Below are 20,369 nucleotides of genomic sequence, written 5' to 3'. Positions count from 1 at the left end.
CTGAAATTGCCATCACTGAAATGTGGTTTGCAGTTACTGCAGCTGTCACTCCTCTATGAAGGACACTCTCCTCCAACCTTTGTTTTCTGTTTGAAACATCAACTATAAAGCTTGTGCTTAGGTATTCTCAAGTACACCTTTCTAAAATTAATTTTTGGTAGTCACCTGGAGATTTGAACCATTAAAAATCCCCTCTACCTATGAGAAAAATAAAATGGGTCATATGCTAAACTAGTGGAGTTTAGAGTTGATGTTAGTACATCTAAGCAATGCAAAGTTCTGAAAGGAAACCTAGAAGTGACTGACCCTAATCACTTCGCTGCTGTTATTCCAAATAAGATGGGCAGCAGTATAGCCTCAACTGCTGGGCTGAGCTTTTCCTGTTCAGTTAGATGCATGATCCTATAAGGAAGAACTTAATGCACTAATGGGAGAGGTAGGCCAGATCCTTCATAAGCCATTTGTTCCCTGATGTTTGGCTATGATCATTATATGATGTGAAGTTAAGTGGGAATTCTCCTGGCTCTCTCTCTCTTCTTGATTAGTTTGAATTAAATGTCAAATCTCTGTATGTAGGAATCTTTTCTTTAGTTGTAAAAATTTCAGAAGAAAGTATTATTTATATTTGAAATATAAAAGCATGATAGCATTTTAACCTGTTCTGGCCTTCTAATAATTCTAAGAATGCATTGATAACCTAGAAATACAGAGAAAACAGGATAAACCAAAACCTACTGTGATTGAATTAAAGTTGGTAGAGCACTAGCTCCTCTCAAAATAAGCCATACTTAGAAGAATTAAGTAAACCAATGAAATGTGGAGCCAGAGAAGTAAAGAGTTTCTAAAGTATCAAGAAGAGATAGAGTCTTAGAAAAGTGATTCAACGTGCATCCTCTTGTAAGTTGCCTCATTTTAAAGGTTATCCGGAGTGAAGTGCCTGCTCTTGGTATAATATGTTATATAAGCCTCAAGACATATACCATCGGACTAGCATAGAAGACCATGTCTGCTGATACATGAAGGAGCTACTGTAGTATATTTCCTCAGTTTCTGGTGAAATCTCACTACTGTTTACTCCACCTTGCTTTCTGTAAGGCTTTATTTAGAGTGAGGGATAACGTGATTTTAGAAGAAGGAAGGTAAAGAAGTCTATTCTTTTCTCTGGAGATATCCATGGATCCAGTGTAACTTCACATGACGCCTGATCTCTAGAACATGAGATTTTTTATTGCGTTTTAAAAGATTTATTTATTCATTTATTTGAAAGGCAGAGCTACAGGGAGAGATGGAAAAACAGAGATATCTTCCAGCTGCTGGTTCACTCCCCAAATGGCCGCATCATCCAGGACAGGGCTGAACCAAAGCTAGGAGCCAAGAACTCCATCTAGATCTCACACTAGGGAAGCAGGGGCCCAAGCATTTGGGCCACAACATGTTGCATTACTAGGTGTATTAGCAAGAAGCTGGAATGGAAGTGAGAAGCTGGGGCTGGAACCAGCACTCTGATTTGGGGTGCTTAACCCACTGCACCACAACACTGACCCCTATGATTTTTCACTAAAATAGTTGTTCCCTAATAAGATACAATTTTGTTTGTATTCAAATATGGTTTTCCAGAGAGAAGTTTTCTTGCCTAGTATTACCTATGGAAGTATTTGGTTACTAATAGCTTTAATAAGCCTACAATGTTCTCTGCACTGTATATGATACATTTAACCTAAAGTGCCTAGGATAGGCACTGCCTTTACCCTCATTTTAAAGATGAGAAAATTAAGGGACAAACAGAGATTAAATAATTTCACTTTCACATAGTGAAGTGGTAACATAGGAAATGGAGGTGAAAGTGAGAATTGCTAGTTCAGTGAATTCAGAAGACTGACTCATGAGAAATAATTCAAAGATTTGGGATTCTTTCTAGAGAATGTATGGACTAGATCTAGAAGCAGCTTATGGAAGATGAAGACCTCAGTGGAACAATGTGAAGGTCATTAGTAAAGAAATTAAGACGTGGGGATTTTGTCACATTTGTAGCAATAATCATTTTTTAGGTTGAATATCTCATAAAAGGTCTGTAAAATGAAACTACTGGACGAAGAAATCCCTTTCCCTCTCCCCTGTCCATCCTCATCCCTGACCTTCTATAATTTCATTTGTTTTGCTTTTTCTTCTAATGTTAAAAGCACAAAGATACATATAAAAGTTACCCAGAGTCCAATAACCATTAAAATTTAGATTTATAAAATTCTAGTCAATTTTCTATACCTCAGTGTAAAATCTTTTTAAGATTTTTATTGACTTTTTATTTTTTTAAATATTTTTTTTACTTATTTTTATTTTGTGTAAAAGGCAGATAGATAGAGATCTTCCGTCACCTGGCTCACTCCCCAAATATCCACAACAGCTAGGGCTGGACCAGACCAGAGAGAGGAGGCCAGAAATCAATCTAGATCTCCCAGAAAGCAAACTGGATTGGAAGTTGAGTTCTGAGGACTTGAACTAGGCATTCCAAAGTAGGATGTAAGCATCCCAAGCAGCATCTTAACTGCTGTGCCAAGTGCCTGCCCTCTAAGTATAATATTGTAATACTGGCACAGAAAATGTATTTATACTTAATTTTTATATAAAATTTTCATCAAAGAATATGATTTTATTTTCCATCATTTTAGTGATTTTATAGTATTTCACAATATGCATTTATTGATTTTTAAAAATCAACCTATTGTTGAGCATTAGGTTGTTTCCAAAATTGTTTATAAATGATGATGTTTGTATATTTGTACAGAAATCTTTGTGTAGACCTCTGATTATTTTCTCATAAATTATAAGTAGTGAAATTTTAGGACTTTTGATACATAGTTCCAACTTATTCTTCAGAAAGAATGTCCAAATTTATATTCCTGCAAAAATAGAAGGGATTCCATTTTCTTAGACATTCATTAATAATGAACTTTTAAAATTTTATCCAACATAATAATCAAAAAATATTTTTACTTAACTTTGAATACCTAAGTCAGAAACCTGTGATTCAGTCTAGATTCCATCCCATTACTTGTTCTATTCATATCTACTTTTTGATCTCTCACATCTCCCTGTTTTTCTATTCATACTGCCAAGTCTATAGTGCAGTCACTTACACCTTCTTACCTGGAATTCTAATACTATTCCATTATCTGACCTCGTGATTTCATTGTAATTCTCATAAAATCTATCCTCCAAATATTAAGAACTATTATTTTCAAAATGCAGATCTGATTGTTTTACAAAAATTTCCCTTTATAGCCATAGTCCCAAGGTAGACGCCTTACACAGCTTTCAGGCACATCTTGTTTTAGCTACCCTGATTTAATAAGCAATTTCAGTGGAGTGCTGAAAGCTAGAATCCAGGATGCAGTAAACTGAAGAATGAATAAAGATTGATACAGTAAAAACAAAGTGTGCAAAGTAATCTTTCAGTAACTTGAGAGAGATCAGAAGGACGATTATAAGAAAAAGAAATGGAGAAGAGAGAAAGGCTAGCTCATTTAAACTATATTCATCTAGGCTTGAGTGTGTTTATATGCTAGGAGAGAAAAGCTGAAGGTGACAGAGGGGCTTGACTAAAGAACTGTATCCTTAGCAAGAAGGGAGGTGCTAGATTGCAGAAAATACATTAGGTTGTCTTGGATTAATAGGTGTGTCTCACTCCATTTTCTGCTGCCATAACCAAATGCATGAGACTGGTAATTTGCAGAGTACAAGTTTATTGGCTTATGATTCTAGAGGCTGGGAAGTTGAAGAACGTAGCCCTGGGATCTACTCAGCTCTGAGATTATTATCACATGATAATATGACAGAGGGCATCACCTGCTAGGACAATACAATTGTGCTCCTCAGATGGCCCTTGTCTTCTTTCATAGGCACCAAGGTGATCATAAGCCCTGCCCTCATGAATTCATCTAATGACTTCCCAACAGTCCTGCCTCCAAATGCTATCAGCATAGGAATTTCAGAATAGGTTTCCAACACATGACTTTTAGAAGATGCGTTCAAACCATATGAAGGAGGGACATCTCATGAAACAAAGGCTGAGCTTAACAGCATCATTTTAGTCAGTAGTCATGTTTAAAGAAAGTGACCTAAAATACCTTAAGAAGCTATTTCCTTCATCAAAATGCAAAACAAAGTTTGTAAGACTTTAGGAGATGACATTTGTTATAGGAGAGTTTCCTGAACTAAGCAGGGACTACTCTGTCACATTGCCTATGTTCAAACTATGGCACTGCCATTTAAAACTGTGTGTACTCTCCTTGTGTAATCTGTAAAATGGAGATATAAAAAATAATGTCTGCCTCAGGGGCAGGCATTTGGTATAGTGGTTTAGACACTGATTGAGATGCCCTCATCCCATTTTGTAGTGCCTGGATTTAAGTCTCAGCTCCATGCCCATATACCAGCTTTTTGTTGATGTGCACTTTTGGATCCCTGTCACATATGTGAGAGACCCAGACAACCCAACAAACTTCTCTCCTCTCCCATGTCACACACACACACACATGCACACACGCGTGCGCGCGCACACACACCCACATACCACCTTTCAAATAAAGAAATAAATGTTTAAAAGTCTCTGCTTCCTAGGGTTATAAATCAGAAGATGTGTGAAGTGCTTTTAGTATGATGCCTGTACCAAATATGTCCTAAATAAATGTCATTTGCTGTAAGGTATAATTTTAGGAATGGACAAATTGCAGTGGATAATAGGTTAAGGTGACTGTATGTTCCCATTTGTCCAAAATATAAGTGAATTGAAGAATGAGATGTAGGAATATGTAAAGCTCAGGAGGCCAACTAAGTTAGGAGTTTTAAGGAAGACTATGTATTCTCTAGATAATCGTTACTGCATACTTACCATGAGACAAGCATTGCACTGGGAATTGAGCTTCTTGGTACATACAAAGTTTCTGTCCTCACAAAACATAGAGAATAGAGAAGGAGGCAGGTATTTTAAAATTCTCATTAATGATGTAAAATCACATTTATGGTATGAGCTATATGGAAAAGATAAAGGATTTAGGTAATGTTTTTCATAATGACACCTAATGTAATTTGACAGGGCCAGTGCTACCAAGGAAGTAACATTTAAGGAACCCACAGACAAGGTGGGCACTGGGAGGGTAAGGAAATGAGGAATATCAGGTGGTCCTAGATTTGGTAAGTAGCACTGATGGAGACCGAGAAAGCATTGATAAAAATCTTATAAATTTTTCCCCTAAGATTTACCAATATTCATTATACTGAAGTATAAAAGATAATAAGGAGTTCAGAATAAGATTACGATGACCAGATTTTTGATGGTTTGACTGAGATGAAGAAAAATAAAATGAATCACTATTTGTTCTTAGTGTCTTTAGATTTAATTTTTTTTTGGTGTGGCATAAAAATTGAGACTTTATCAAAATCAGTAAGAGTAAGACAATTAATTATAGGCTGTGCTGAGGATAGAAGGGAGAAAGAACTAACATTTCAACGGCTTACAGTGTTCCAAACAAAACATAGATGCTTGATATACATTATCTTACTTCTTACTTAATACCCTGGGAGGGAGTATGAAGTTCTAAGGTAGAAAATTCAAAGAAGTGCTCAACAAAACAGAATTTCCAGAAGAAATTGATAGTGTGAGGGAAACAAAAAAAAAAAAAAGGGAGAAGTCTTAAGAAGTAGGAAATGGGCCAAAGAAAGCAGGATTGCTTTTCCAGCAACACCTTGATCACCTTGATTCACTTCAGTTTGTCTCTCACAAACATTCGATGAGATTCCAACCTCTACCTGGCAATAGTTGTCATATTCACCTGTGGGTCCACTTCATCATGCATGCAATAACCGTGAATATGCAACCACTATGTTGCAGTACTGGTACAGTCAGTGGTAATCCAGTAGTGCACAAAATCTCATCTATCCTGGAGCTTACATTTTAGTAGGGAGAAACAGACAATAGCAAATAAACAAGTGAATACATAATAAGCCAAGTGTTAGGGGAAACATAGAAAAGATTAAGACAAGAGAAATTTTCTGAGAGGTTGATTAGATGGCATTTGATCATATACCTGAATACGTGAGGAAATGGTAAGAGTGTTCTATACAGAAAGAACAGACGATACTGAGACCTTGAAAGTGGCAAACCTTCGCAGGAACATTTAGGGGGTTCTTTTAAATTTATTTTTGCGAAGGCTCCTTCTGCCTGCAGTGGTGACAGAAGATCCTAGATGGGGAGGGGTGGATCAGGGAGCCCAGTTGGAAGGCTATTGTAACAATCCAGGGGAGAGACTGGCGGGAGGGAAATTAGGAACTAGACAGACAATGTCAGAAAGCCTCAACTCCGTTGTTTTAAATGAAGGATATGTGTGAAGTGTTGAATGCAGCACAGTTCTATTCAAATGTAAGGAAGCATGGCTATTGCCACTGTCCCACAGTTCCCTGTCCTCTTGCCCATGTGGATGATGTGGCCCATGGAAATTAACAGCCACATTTCCTTTCAGAGTCATTTTCTCTCTATATGTGCTTCAGACATGGCTTGTTCTCCATTTACTTTATTTTATTTATTTATTTTTGCCTAGCACACACACCCAGGCACACCATGTATTTACCTCTGCTGCTTCATTATTGCTGTTGTGTTTTCCCTACAGTGCTTCTTCTGCCCTTGACATATTTTTTCCTGGTCCCTTTTTCCTGGAGGGTCTGGATTGTCTGTTTTCATGCTTAATATTTTCTCTGTCCACCCATCTGTTTATTTTATCTTGTTTCTTCCCTCCTCTCTGCTGGCTTCTTTATAGATTCCTCTGTTCGATAGTTTAAACTCCACGACACTGCCTTGTTTATCCTCTCAGCTACCACAGTATATTATTCCCCATCTGCTGCAAAAAGAGCCCCAGTGTCTCACAAAGTTAACTAAGCCCTCTTGTCTGAACAGGCTTTTCAGTCATGCATTCAAGTTTCTAATCTAGCCCATCTTCCTTAGTTATGAATGTGACAATATTATTTCTAAGCAAGCCATGCTCAATAGATCTTGTCTTTTGTTCTTTTTTCCTTATAAATGCCTCAGATATGATTTAATGGTCTGTTGCTTCAGAGGTAGGCAGTTGCAATGTCAAGTCAATCAGCAAGTATTTATTGAAGATTTGCTATGTGACCAGCAGTATGCCACAGACTGTGGGAGATTCCAAAGACATACAGGGCATGGTCCAAAGCTGAGGGATTGTTGAGATCTCGATGGAAATGTAGCACTGACATGTATTTATTATGCACTCACTGTGATCCAGGAATTGTGGTAGAAACTCGGAATACAACATGAATTTTAAAAAGTAAGAAATCTATCCGTATGGAGCTCATCGTCTAGCAAGGGAGAAAGACACATGTTAAAAATTATTTACAGTTCAATCAAATATGTACAAAATGCTCTGGGAAAACAGAGGAGTGAAAGGGATTAGTTCTGCCTCGGGTAATTGTGGAAAGCTTCACAGAGATGGTGTTATTTAAAATAGAGTTTAATAAATGAGTGTTAATTAAGCAGAGAATTAATAATAAAAGCTAATATTTATTGAGTACTTAGGAGGTTTCAAGCACTGCTACGTGCTTGTGAATTAGCTCATTTAATCCTCATAGTAACCTTATGAAGTACCCCTATCATTTCTGTTTTACTGATTAAGTAATTGACAAACAGAGAGGTTAAATGACTTGCCCAAGGTCACACAGCTGGGATGGAGCAAAGCAAAGATTCGGATCCAAAGTCTAGCTCTAGACTGTGTCCTCTGCTGTCTGTCGTGACTCCCCAACTCCTCTCCCTAAAAAATTAGAAACAAATACGTATGTCTGCAAAGCATAATGTTCAAACATACTTGCAGTAACCTGTAGCCATGTCACATTACAGCCAATGCACAACTCCTGGATCAAGCAGGCAGTGATATCCAGGTGGTAAACGCCGTGTTTTGTTCTATAGGCATTCATAGAAAGGACAGAACTGGAAAGCAATCATGAGGAAAATAACTTGGTATTCTTGGTCAGTCTTAACCACAGAATCTAAAAGACTGATGGAACCGCTAGAGATGGCCGCTAGAGGGTCAGCAGTGGCTGTGCCAGTGTTACATGGTGACGAGTGGTTCCTTGAGCGCCTGGAGTCCTCACTGGCCAACAAGCTTTCCTGCTTCTCCTGGCCCCTCGGGTATGAAGAATGGCCTCTGAGGTCCTCAGTCCTACTCTGAGGAATGATCTGGAGCCCTGGGCACAGCCTGGTGGCTTCTAGTCAGTCTCCTCTTTCTCTTTGCCACTTGTTGATTTCCTTTTCATAATGACACACCATTCACCGTGTGTGTTGCCATACTGTGGAGCTCCTGATGCAGTGAAGGAAACAGAACGAAGGAGATTCTGACAGAGAAGGATGTAATCAAAAACAGTGCAGGAAGGGTGAGGGGGGAGAGATGGGGGTGGAAGAAGAAATAGAGATCTGGCCCCCAGCCCTCGGTGTAAAATTTTCCTTCTGCAGGATGAACCAGGACCTGCTGAACACGCTCCTGATTGAGTCCGTAGGGTCACCTGTGCCACAGAGAAGACACCAGGCAAGGCCTCCTGGAGGAGTTGTTTCATCTCCTTGCTGAAGAGAGCTGAAGTGACAGTGTGCACATTTGGCCCAACTACATGAGAAATGTGCTTTATTCCCAGGCAGCATATAACACAGACTTGGGAGGCTGCCAAGACTTATAAAGTCCCCCACATGCTTCCCACTTCTGTTGATCCATATGAGAATGAGTTTTCGTTCTCTTTATGAAGCCAAGAATGTATCTCTAATGTCGTTGAATTTCTGGGTAGGAAAATGAATGGTTTAGGGGCACTAGTGATGTTTTCGTCTCTTCTTCCTGCTGCTTCTCGTAAGAGATGGACTGCATCTCATAAGACTGGCACTACAGTGCTGGCAGGAGACCAGTCAGCCTGATCGAGTGGTTTATTTTTTCAATTGAATTGTGAAGGGAAGGAGGATAGTACTCAGATAAAACTGTAAGACCATATTAGATACCATGGAGCATAAAGGGGATGACATAGGAAGAAAAATAGTAGAGAACTTGCCCAGCAATTCTCAGAAGATCCTAGAGAAACAGGCTGGGGGCAACATTAATAGTCTCAATTGTCTGTACACCACCAAATGGTGGATGAAAAATTTTCCAACTAAACTTTAAAAACTGAACAGAATATGGTAAAAAAAATCTCTGAAGTCTCAAAAGTCTCAAGATTTGTTGAGAGGTGGTTCCCGACCGGAATATGGTATATCTTGTGTGGAATAAATAGGTCTAATCAAAGGGCTGGAGAGGAGCAGTATATGTCAAAAAGATATACACACGCATGGCAATCCACAAACCCAAGGGTGAGGCATGGAGGAAGCAGCTGCAGGGGAGCGAAGTGAAAGAAGAACAGAAACATTATCCTGGGACTACATCAGAGACCTAGCAACCAGATGGTTAATATGGACAGGCAAGATAGAGTCGCGATGTAACCCTCACAGACTTCAGATGAAAATCCCACTCCACTAAAAGCAAAACATCAGAAAAATTATTGAATTGCCTTGTTGGAAATTTAATCCCTCAAAAGAGAGGACTTGCCACCTTGGCTTATATCTGACTCTACAAAATCTATTTCAGGAAAAATGGCAATGAAAGGAATCTGAAAAGAAAGTAGCCCTCCCATGCTCACTGAAAATTCACTGGGCCAAAGGAAGGAAGTCTGAGCTCAGATATACCAGTACATCATCTTGAATAAATTTAATTCCAAGAAGTTCAGATATAACAGTGTCTGTTATTTCGTAGTCAGCAACTCTAATCAGAAGATGGACCAAGCAGATTGAGAAGCTGTCCAATAGAATTGTTATGACAGGATCACTAAGATTCCCAAGGCATAAGAAAAAGATTCTGTTTAGACACCCTCGTTGTTCAAGGGTCATACAAGAGAAGCCACTGCATTACCAATAATGGACAGAAAAGAGTGGCGTCAACATTTAAGGTTGGGTCAAAAATGCCAAAGACTCAAATGATCTGAGTTTGGAGAAAATATTAGGAAAAACGGAATGTTTTCTTGCCTATTAAAAGTAAAGAGATAGAAAAATACACCCACTACTCCAAGCAGATGGTAGACTTTAGTTAAATTGCAGCTAGAGAGAAGAACTGTTTCCACTTCTGTTACCTTTCCAGCAACTCCATAGAGAATGCTTTTAGAACTGACAGGGTAAGGAAAAAGTATTTGAGGGGGAAAGCCTAAGATGGGCAAGGATATCATAAAAATGCACTTAACTCCATTAAATGAATTTAACTCAAAGTGTTCTGCCAGAATTTACTCTTTTAAAGTCTACCCTACACAGAAAGAATGCAGTGATCAGAGATGCAAGTCTGTACTGAACAAGCCTTGGTTCCAGCCAGCCCTCACCAATCTGTCTCTCTCACCTACCCTCTCATACCACATCTAGTCCCGCTTTCTTACTTGGTTCTATCCTAACTCTTGTAAACCTCTCCGGCCAGTCTACTTCTACATTTTCTGGATCAGACTTTGTGCCCTCCCATCTCAGCATGTTCAAGCTGAATCCTCAATTATCAGAGTTCTACTGAATTTAAACTCAGGATATCCTTTTATATTAATTAGCTTCCTGTATGCCTTCTGGTTCAAAGGACATTCCAAGGGATATAAAAATAAATTGCATGCTATATTTTTTAAAGTGTTGTTGTATGGGATCACTGTACCATACTACTTAGTCATAAATGGCACATGAGACTTTGGATCTTTATAAAAGGAAAGTGGTAGGGGTATTGGGGGAAACTAGAAAGATTGAGACCAAACCCCAGTGGAATTCTACAAAGATTATTAAGCTTTTGATTCGGTAACATTTGTAAGCAAGAAGTTACTGGAAATCAGCATAAATTCAGTGAGAGCAAAACAAATTATCTCATTTCATATTTGATAGGTTTAATAGACAAGACATAAACATTGTGTAAAAAGGTAAGGACATGGAACATCAATAGTGGTACATATAAGGAAGTAGTTAAGCAATTAAACAGCTATGCCCAAATTATTTAAATGTTGAATCCCTTTAGGTTAAAAGTCTGGGTGACAGCCCATAGAATACTGCCCTTGGTCCTGGACTTGAAGGGCACTTATTTATAATAATTGTTGTAAGTTTGCTAATCAAATGTGAAGAAGCTAGAAAAACAGTTAGCATGCCCAATAACAATCACAATTGCAAAATACTTCCATCAGCTATAAAATAGGCTCAAACTAATAACTTCATATTAATCATAATAAAATTAAGCATGAAACATCAGGGATGGAGTCAGGAGCCTCATTGTCTGGCCATAAGTTATGTCAGACAGGAATATTGACTGGTCTATCTTTTAAAAAAGTCTTTTGATTATCCTAAACAAATAATTCACAAATCCTGTAGTACTTCATAACAATTTTTTGAGAATACTTATATTAAAATCAAGTATATCATCTATAATTTAAAAGATTTAGCATTGCTTTCTATACAGACACACAGGCACACACCACATCATCACATAAACATTATCACTAATCAGGGATAGCTACAACAGATTGCATGACCTTGGTATATCCACACCCTGCGTGGAATAATGAATGAAGGTTCCCTAAGCTTCACAGATGTGTGTCCAAGAGGGACTAAACTAGCCATATGTGCCTTACTGATTATATGCATCTTTCAGCAAACACCGAATTCCAGGCTATATACTCTAGGGTATTCATAAGCTAGCATAACTACCTGCAGGCTTTGGGTTTTAAACAAATGTCCATGTTTCCAGTCAACTAGAATTATAATTCATTCTATCTGATACTCTCTCCCAAAATGATTTAAAATAGTTGTCATTTCTTTATCCTCTTCCAGATCAAAAACAAATACAATTTTCTTAAAGAGCTATGATGAATTAGGAGTGAATTTTTAGAACCATGTGGTAATAACTTCTAGAAGCTGAAAGCGCTGTTTTTATTTGGCTTCACATTAAACAATGATGTTTTTAAGTGACAACAGCAAATCTCTAATGTAGAGCAAAAGGCACATTTAATGTATATGGAATATAGACTTGTCTCATACAAAAAAGTTTCTTAGGCATATATATTGTTTCCTTTGAAGAAGCTGTATAAGCTTGAGGACTGCCTAGGGAGTTTCCCACTTATTCAAATTTTGAATATTTACTGGTTATTTCAGACATCATGATCTGAGTCAATGAAGCAACTGTTTGGATTTATTTATTACATTGACAAAACTGTTTTCTATAACATATAAATGGCTCTTTTCAGCCACATAGTGACCTCATACATTTACTGTCTTAAAATACCATTAGAAAATATTAAACATACCCATATAATTTGTGTATGATTATTTTATATTTAAAATACTTATACTAATAAAAATATTCAGTATTAAGTATTATTACCCCATCTATATGCCTACTATTATGCTGTGTTTTAATATATGGAAATACAAAAGATACATTTGTTTCAACAAAAATTTGGGTTTTCATTAATGATCTGCAGGAATAAAACACAACACATGAGACATAAAGGTGAATAAAGTCTACTGAGACACCATATATAGAAACCTAAATGTAGGGGCCAACACTGTGGCATAACAGGTTAGGCTGCTTCCTACAATGCTGGCATCTCATATGGGTGCCGGTTCAAATCCCAGCTACTCCACTTCTGATCTAGCTCTCTGCTAATGCACCTGGGATACAACATTGCATAAGATGGCAACATTGCATAGGGTATAGTGGGAAAGGAAGACTATAAGGATAGAACTTATCAAACAGATCTTTATAACTTCATTACAGACAATGAGAAATTGATTTATAATGATTAAATATGATAGTACATATGCAAAGAGGATTCTAAAGATAATGTAAATTCAGAACTCAGAGACTTGGCAGCAGATGAGATATGGAGCAGGGAGAAATTGGAAACATAACTCTGCAATTTGAAGCCTCCATGATTGGGAATCTCAATGCTATTCACAAAACTGAGGAAATACAAAGGAAGATCCAGCCTTATGTTGTTTTGATAAGTTTAATAAGTGATGAATTTGCAGTACCAATTTCTAATGACAAGACTCATCCTGCAGTTGATACATGTAGATCCTGAGTTTGTCAGAATAATTCAGAATTAAAATATTGATGTGGACATCAAGTGTCCACATACAAACAGACTGCAGTATACTTGAAATTATAACTTCAACACATTGAAAAGAAAACAGGGAAGACAGTATTTGAAGTTTTCTATCATCTTACTGCTGGAGAGATACACAAATGAACTGTATAAATAATGTAAACTTTTTCTCAGTTTGAAAGCTCATGGTAATGAGGATATTGTCATTTAGAACTCAAGTAGGAAAAAAAAGTAAAGAAAGGTAACCAAGGTCAAAAAAGAAGAGCAGAAAATAAAATACCAAAGAGAATATGGAAAGATGGCTTTAAGTAAGAGACCTCCTTGAACATGGACCTTGAATTCAAACAAAAAATCCTCATTTTAAAAGTTAGAGGCCGGCGCCGTGGCTCAACAGGCTAATCCTCCACCTTGCGGCGCCGGCACACCGGGTTCTAGTCCCGGTCGGGGCACCGATCCTGTCCCGGTTGCCCCTCTTCCAGGCCAGCTCTCTGCGTGGCCAGGGAGTGCAGTGGAGGATAGCCCAAGTGTTTGGGCTCTGCACCCCATGGGAGACCAGTATAAGCACCTGGCTCCTGCCATCGGAACAGCGCGGTGCGCCGGCCGCAGCGCGCCAACCGCGGCGGCCATTGGAGGGTGAACCAACGGCAAAAGGAAGACCTTTCTCTCTGTCTCTCTCTCTCACTGTCCACTCTGCCTGTCAAAAATAAAAAAATAAAAAAATAAAAAAAATAAAAGTTAGAAACAAAAGCCAAAAATCTTGACAGCATACTCATTTGACAAACATTGGTACATTCTTCTGTTTTGTATTATGAAACAAAGTGTTTCTGATTGTTGATGAAACATTCTCTGTGCTTCACATATTAAGCACACTTCCAATTAATATGAACAAAGCAGTGTGTAACTGCGTGAAAGATCTTCAGTGGTGAATGAAGAAAAGTCTAGTTCTGAAAAGTAAAAGAGCATCTAATTTAACTATTGGATCAGCCTAATTAATTAATGTAAATTATATTTTTAAATAATTAAATGCATTCTTCACATACAACAGAGGAGAGTGCTACCAAAGTACTTTTGTAAATGAAAATCTAGAATCCAAATACATTGATATGAATGCATAGCATCCGTAACTTTATTCTGCTCATTCCTGATGATGTAAAGTTTTCTACCTTAACTGCGTTACCCTTTTCACATTACTTTACCTTTGGATCTTTCAAGGGCCAAAATTGAAAAAGGAAAATATAACTGAAAGAGCTGTCATTTTTTTTCTTTATGTTCACAGACACACTGTTTTAGATTACCCAGTAGAAAATCTATTGAACACAGTTAACTAGGTCTTGTATTACTAAGCCAGGCATGCATGCTGCCCATCTTTCAGAAGGCAGAAATACTTGGGCTCTAATTATCAAAGCAATCTTATCCCTGAGAACTGTAATGCCCAAGTCTCTTAAATTAACATAATGTGACATAATATAAAAACAAGGAAATTTAAACTGATATTGGTTATTATATAAAAATGTTTTTAAAAGAGCACTGTAAGTAGTTCACTGTCTATCTTCTAGGATGTAATTGGAAAAGCACTGCAGTACCTTGGAACATATGGTGAATTGAGCAACATAGAGCAAGTTGTGGCTATGATCGATGAAGAAATGTGTATCAACTGTGGGAAATGCTACATGACCTGTAATGACTCTGGCTACCAGGTAAAAACATTGCTGGAATCGGGATGCTGTAGGCATATTTCTTCCGGCTTTTGTGAGAGACATTTTCTTTTGCTAAGTGGGCAGATCCCGCCATATGCACCAAATATTGCTCATCCACATGGCCTTTCATTCTGTCCTTTCACCCTTATAGCATAGGCTATTTTTTTTTCTTAAAGGAAAGTCAGGACCCATACTAACTATGCCACTGTTCAATGCACAAGGTCATTTTAATATCATTTCATCACCCATAAAATTGGAGAAAGAAATACAGCTGAAAAGGGAAATTTACACAAAATTATGGACATTAGGACAGCAATATGCTTTAATACAGAGGGAAGGACAAAGACCTACCATTTAATGCCATTACCCTGAAATGACCTGATTCCTTCTGCCAAAATGAGAATTCTCTTCCATTCTGTATCGATTGGCCTCTCCTACCGGAAGGAAGAAAAGGCATTTTCCCATCAGCTAGGGGTGCAGGTTAGCCCCAGGAATTAGTGTGCATCTGGAAAAGAAAAGCCAAGGAAATGCATTCCTTTCTTACCCTCAGAAAAGGCCAATCATGAGCAAAACACAAAATTGGGGATTTGACTGCCTGAAGGCTGGCTGTGCTCTTGGAAATGTATTCTATGATTTTCTCTTTTACTTTTGATTTGCTTTTTCATTTACTCCTATGTATTTATCCATAATCTATTGTTTTAAATAGAATTTGGAATAACTTTAACCTGAAATTAGCTGAATTTTAGAAATCAGTGAAGAAATGATAATAACACTGTAAGCATGTTTTTCTTTTTTATATTAAAAGGTTTAATTATTATTTATTCATTTACTTATTTATTTGAAAGGCAGAGTTACAGAGAGAGAGGGAGAGAGAGAAATCTTCCATCTTCTGGTTCATTCCCCAGATGGCTGCAACATGCAGGGCTGGGCTGGGCCAAGGCCAGGAACTTCATCCTGGTCTCCCACATGGGTGGCACAGGCCCAAACACTTGGGACGTCGTCCCCTGCTTTTCCAAGACTACTTGCAGGGAGCTGAATCAGAAATGGAACAGCCGGGACACAAAATGGCAGACAGATGCCAGTAACACAGGCAGCGGCTTAACGGAACAAACCACCGACACAAGCCCCAAAACATTTTTTTCTGAAAGGCCTGAGACTGTGAAAATTACATTTAGGATACAGAGTTTGGAGAAAGCAAATTGTAAAATTTGCTGCAAACTGCTAAAACATGTAAAATTACTAAAAACTGTAAAATAATATATTTTCATTAGAATTTTGAGGCTTTAAAGAAGTATAATAAGGTAAAAAAATATTGCTTTAAGAAACGATTAATAGAAATTTCAAAGTAAATATTAAAATACCTCATCTTTAAAAGGCAAACTTTATTCACCTTATTCATCCTAGAAAAAGGTCACTTGTTATTCATGATGACATTTTGTATTTTTTTATTTTAATTTTTTCTTTGTTTTTTTTCTTATTTGGAAGGCAGAATGAGACAGACAGACACCTTCCATTCCTTGCTCATTCCCTAAATGCTCACAATAGACAGGATTGTCCAAGTGGAAGCCAGGAGCCAGGAATTCCATCTGGATCACCTATTTGAATGGCAACAGGCCAAATACTTCATTTAGTTTATGTTTATTTAAAAAGGAAGAGAAAGTTTTTTCTCATCTAAAGAGAAATCCAAAATGTTATATAAGACATAGCAAAAACTTGATATAACCTTTTTAGACCTCTAGTTCTTGTTCAAATACAATATGATTGTTTCCTTAAAGATCAGACTACCAATATAATATAATATAAATCCCATAAAATTTACTGTGATAAAATGATGTAAATGTTTATTTCTATAAAAAAGGAAAAAAAAATAATAGTTACGTGTTCTTCATTGGGATGAAGGACTTTTTTAAACAACAAAATAATAGTTCAATTCAAAATATTGAACCATATTATAGAACAAGTACAAAACAGGAAAATAAATCATTTAAGAATATAAGATTTCCAGACCTGGCCTCAAGGAGCCACTGAGATGGCTATTTAACATTCCTCATAGTTTTCCCCAGCTCCTACCTGGTCACTGCAAACTAGTACATGGGCTGAGTCAAAGTCTATACTTATTCTGCAAGTGAGACCAGCAGACCAGGACCTGAATCCCTTCAGCCCCTAGATGCCCCACTCATAGCTGCCCTGAAATCCTGTAGCTTCCACTGGACTTGCATGGTGTTTCTAGTGTTCAGGTGTTCCTCTTTAATAGGCAATTCATCTTTATAACTTTTTTCTCCTCTTAAGTTTCTTTTTTTATTTTTTTAACTTTTATTTAGTAAATATAATTTTCCAAAGTACAGTTTATGGATTACAATGGCTTTTCCCCCCCATAACTTCCCTCCGACCCGCACCCCTTCCATCTCCCGCTCCCTCTCCCATTCCATTCACATCAAGATTCATTTTCAATTATCTTTAAATACAGAAGATCAATTTAGTATATATTAAGTAAATATTTCATCAGTTTGCACCCACACAGAACATAAAGTGTAAAATACTGTTTGAGTACTAGTTATAGCATTAATTCACATTGGACAACACATTAAGGACAGAGATCCCACATAAGGAGTAAGTACACAGTGACTCCTGTTGTTGACTTAACAATTTGACACTCTTGTTTATGGCGTCAGAAATCTCCCTAGGCTCTAGTCATGAGTTGCCAAGGCTATGGAAGCCTCTTGAGTTCGCTGACTTTGATCTTATTTAGACAAGGTCATAGTCAAAATGGAAGTTCTCTCCTCCCTTCAGAGAAAGGTACCTCCTTCTTTGCTCATCTTTATAACTTTAAAAATAATTCTCAACCCTAAACTTCATACTGGGTATTTTTGTTGCTTATTCCAAATCTAATATTAAAAAATAAATTATTGAATTTTGCAAAATCTTGAGCAATATCAGAGCCACAGACCTTGCTGTAGTTCTCGCAGCTCTGTAATGTCAGGGCCAGGTGTGCACAACAGAGGTTCTGGCCGCTGCACTCAGTGCTTTGTCCCCGTGGGGACACAGGCTAGAATCATCTTGGAGATACTTGAAACCCAAATCTGAATCTTGAGCTAGTTTTTCCCCACTGCTTTCTTCTAAAAACCACATGCGTTATTTGAAATGCAAACAGGTATGTCCATTGCTCCCTCTGACAATAATGCTTCGCCACTGTCAAGAACAAGGAATGTGAGGAGGGAAAGGAGGGAGTGTGAAAGCACCTGACATCTTCAGGTAGAAGATTCCTGGTAGGAATGGAAAGATCTGAGCTCTGATCAGAACAAAGAAAGCTGCAGAGTTACTACGCTATGAAATATTCTGCACGTAATGAAGAAAAATACCTCTGTAGAATTTTAAACATTGTGGTTCTATTTAAAAGGATTTCTTTTCTCTTTGTTTCTCCTGCCGGCTCAGCTGTCACCATAGTTGCATCACAGTGCTGGGTGCAGCTGTCTCACAGTCCAGCTTTACTGCACTGGAGAACCATGTTGATGCCAAAAGGGGGGCATTCTGGACCTTTGTGGCACTGACCTCAACGTTCTTTATTTCTGTTTGCAGGCTATACAGTTTGATCCAGAAACTCACCTGCCCACCGTCACTGACACTTGCACGGGCTGTACGCTGTGTCTCAGTGTCTGTCCTATTATCGACTGCATCAAAATGGTTTCCAGGACAACAGCTTATGAGCCACAGAGAGGCTTACCCTTAGCTTTGAATTCGGCGTGTTAAAGTGATTTGTGAAACAGTTGCCGTGAACTTTGTTGTCACCTACATATGCTCATCTTTTAAAATTTTGATCGTTGTGTTCAGCTCTTTCCAAATTGAAAAAAAAATGATTTCTAACTAAATTTTTAAATGAAAAAAAATCTCATGCTAGTGACCATTCAATTAATGGTCATAGAATAGAATCATTCTTTTCTGAGGGTAGCTGTTAAATAACTGGGTAGCAGATAATTGGATGTTCACCATCAGTCATCTATTGTGAAAAATTAACTTTCCATGGCAATTAGTGTGACGATTTCCAAATTGCCCTTTGCTATGCTCCATCTTTGATTTCTAACTGTAAGTGAAATTAAGTATTTTAGAACAAAGTATACTTTAACATGCAAGAAAATGTTTACAAGGAAACATTTTATAATTAAAAGTTGCCCTTTATTTCAATGTTGTTTCTTAGAGAGTATAATTAACTCCATAAAGTTCAACTGAAGAAAGTCAAATAATTACTCTGGCAGGAAAAGAAAGCCAAAAAGACAGTTTGTAAGGTTTTATTGAGTTTGCTTTGCTGAAGTAGTTTCTTTTTGTGCTGGACACAGAAAGCAATAATATTTACCAATTATATACTGTCCACCATATAAGCCTAAGATAGTTGTCCAGACTCCTTACCCATGGACCAAAACAATGTTCTGCTTTAAATATTTCAACGATGTTACCAACAAAATAAGATGTTAGAATGGAGCTCTGGTTAAAACAATTCTTTTGCTGTGTACTCTGCTTTTAATAGTAACCTTCGAGATTATAGCAGTTGATGTTGGAACAAAAGCCCAAATTATACAGCACTGAATCATATAATTCATTATTCAAGAATGAAAAATATAGTATTGGTAATATCTATTAATTATGCAAAAACAATTTATTCTATTTTATAGTTTATGTTTGATTTTAAATGTAATAGAATAAAAAGAAATATATATTTGATTTTATAATTAAATAATATTTTTCTATTTCACTTTTTCGTAATTGGTAAATAACATTTTAATATGAGTCTATGAAGGGTTTTCAAAAATTCATAGGGATGTCTATTATGGAAAAATATACATGGATTTCAAAAATTTTTTGCAACAAAATAAATTTTTCCCTTTAATTCTATTTTCCATAAACTTTTTGCTTTATTCTCATATAAGTAAATCAGAATGTAACAACCTGTCACATATTTCTATGACAAATGCAAGAACAAGAAAAATAAAACTTTAATTATGCACTTTTGGAAATGAATATTTACCACAAAATGTGTATGATTAGATAGTCTCAAATAAAATTGCAAGAATTATCTTAAGCATGGTCTTTTGCTGCCTCATTTACGTATGCGACCCCATGTCAACCACTTAGATTTTTAGGTGGAGCAGCTTTTGGTTAGTTCTACTATGAGTTCCAGCAGTATGTAAACATAATGCTGGTTCAGATCTAATAAGGATGATAACAGTGTACTTATTCAGATATTTCACTTCCTGTCCTTACTCAGTTTTATGTACTGAACTTGATTATACTCTGGCAAAATGTATCTTTCTCCAGCAACAGACAGCAGTTTTCCTGCAGTGTCCCATGGGCAGAGACAAAATGGAGATGGCGTCCTGCCTACTTTGGATGGCCATGCTCTCTATAGACACACACAGATATTATTCCATGGTCTCCGTAGACACACACAGAGATTATTATTATTATTCCTCTTTATAGTTGCACAATATTAGCAAT

General features: G+C 37.2%; 1 protein-coding gene across 1 annotated transcript in view; it reads left to right on the top strand.

Moving 5' to 3' along the window:
• DPYD (dihydropyrimidine dehydrogenase) overlaps positions 1-19,953 on the top strand; it is a 1,003,571-nt gene extending 983,618 nt beyond the window's left edge. The window contains exons 22-23 of the mRNA XM_062191802.1: positions 14,742-14,882; positions 18,459-19,953. Coding sequence (XP_062047786.1) covers positions 14,742-14,882; positions 18,459-18,629 — 312 coding nt within the window. The 3' untranslated portion in view covers positions 18,630-19,953. The remainder of the gene's footprint in view (positions 1-14,741; positions 14,883-18,458) is intronic.
• Positions 19,954-20,369: the final 416 nt, after the last annotated feature.

The sequence above is a fragment of the Lepus europaeus genome, chromosome 5 (genome assembly GCF_033115175.1).
Source record: "Lepus europaeus isolate LE1 chromosome 5, mLepTim1.pri, whole genome shotgun sequence".
Lineage (NCBI taxonomy): Eukaryota > Metazoa > Chordata > Mammalia > Lagomorpha > Leporidae > Lepus > Lepus europaeus.
Note: the sequence above shows the minus strand (reverse complement) of the source record. Positions and strands in the feature narration are given on the sequence as shown.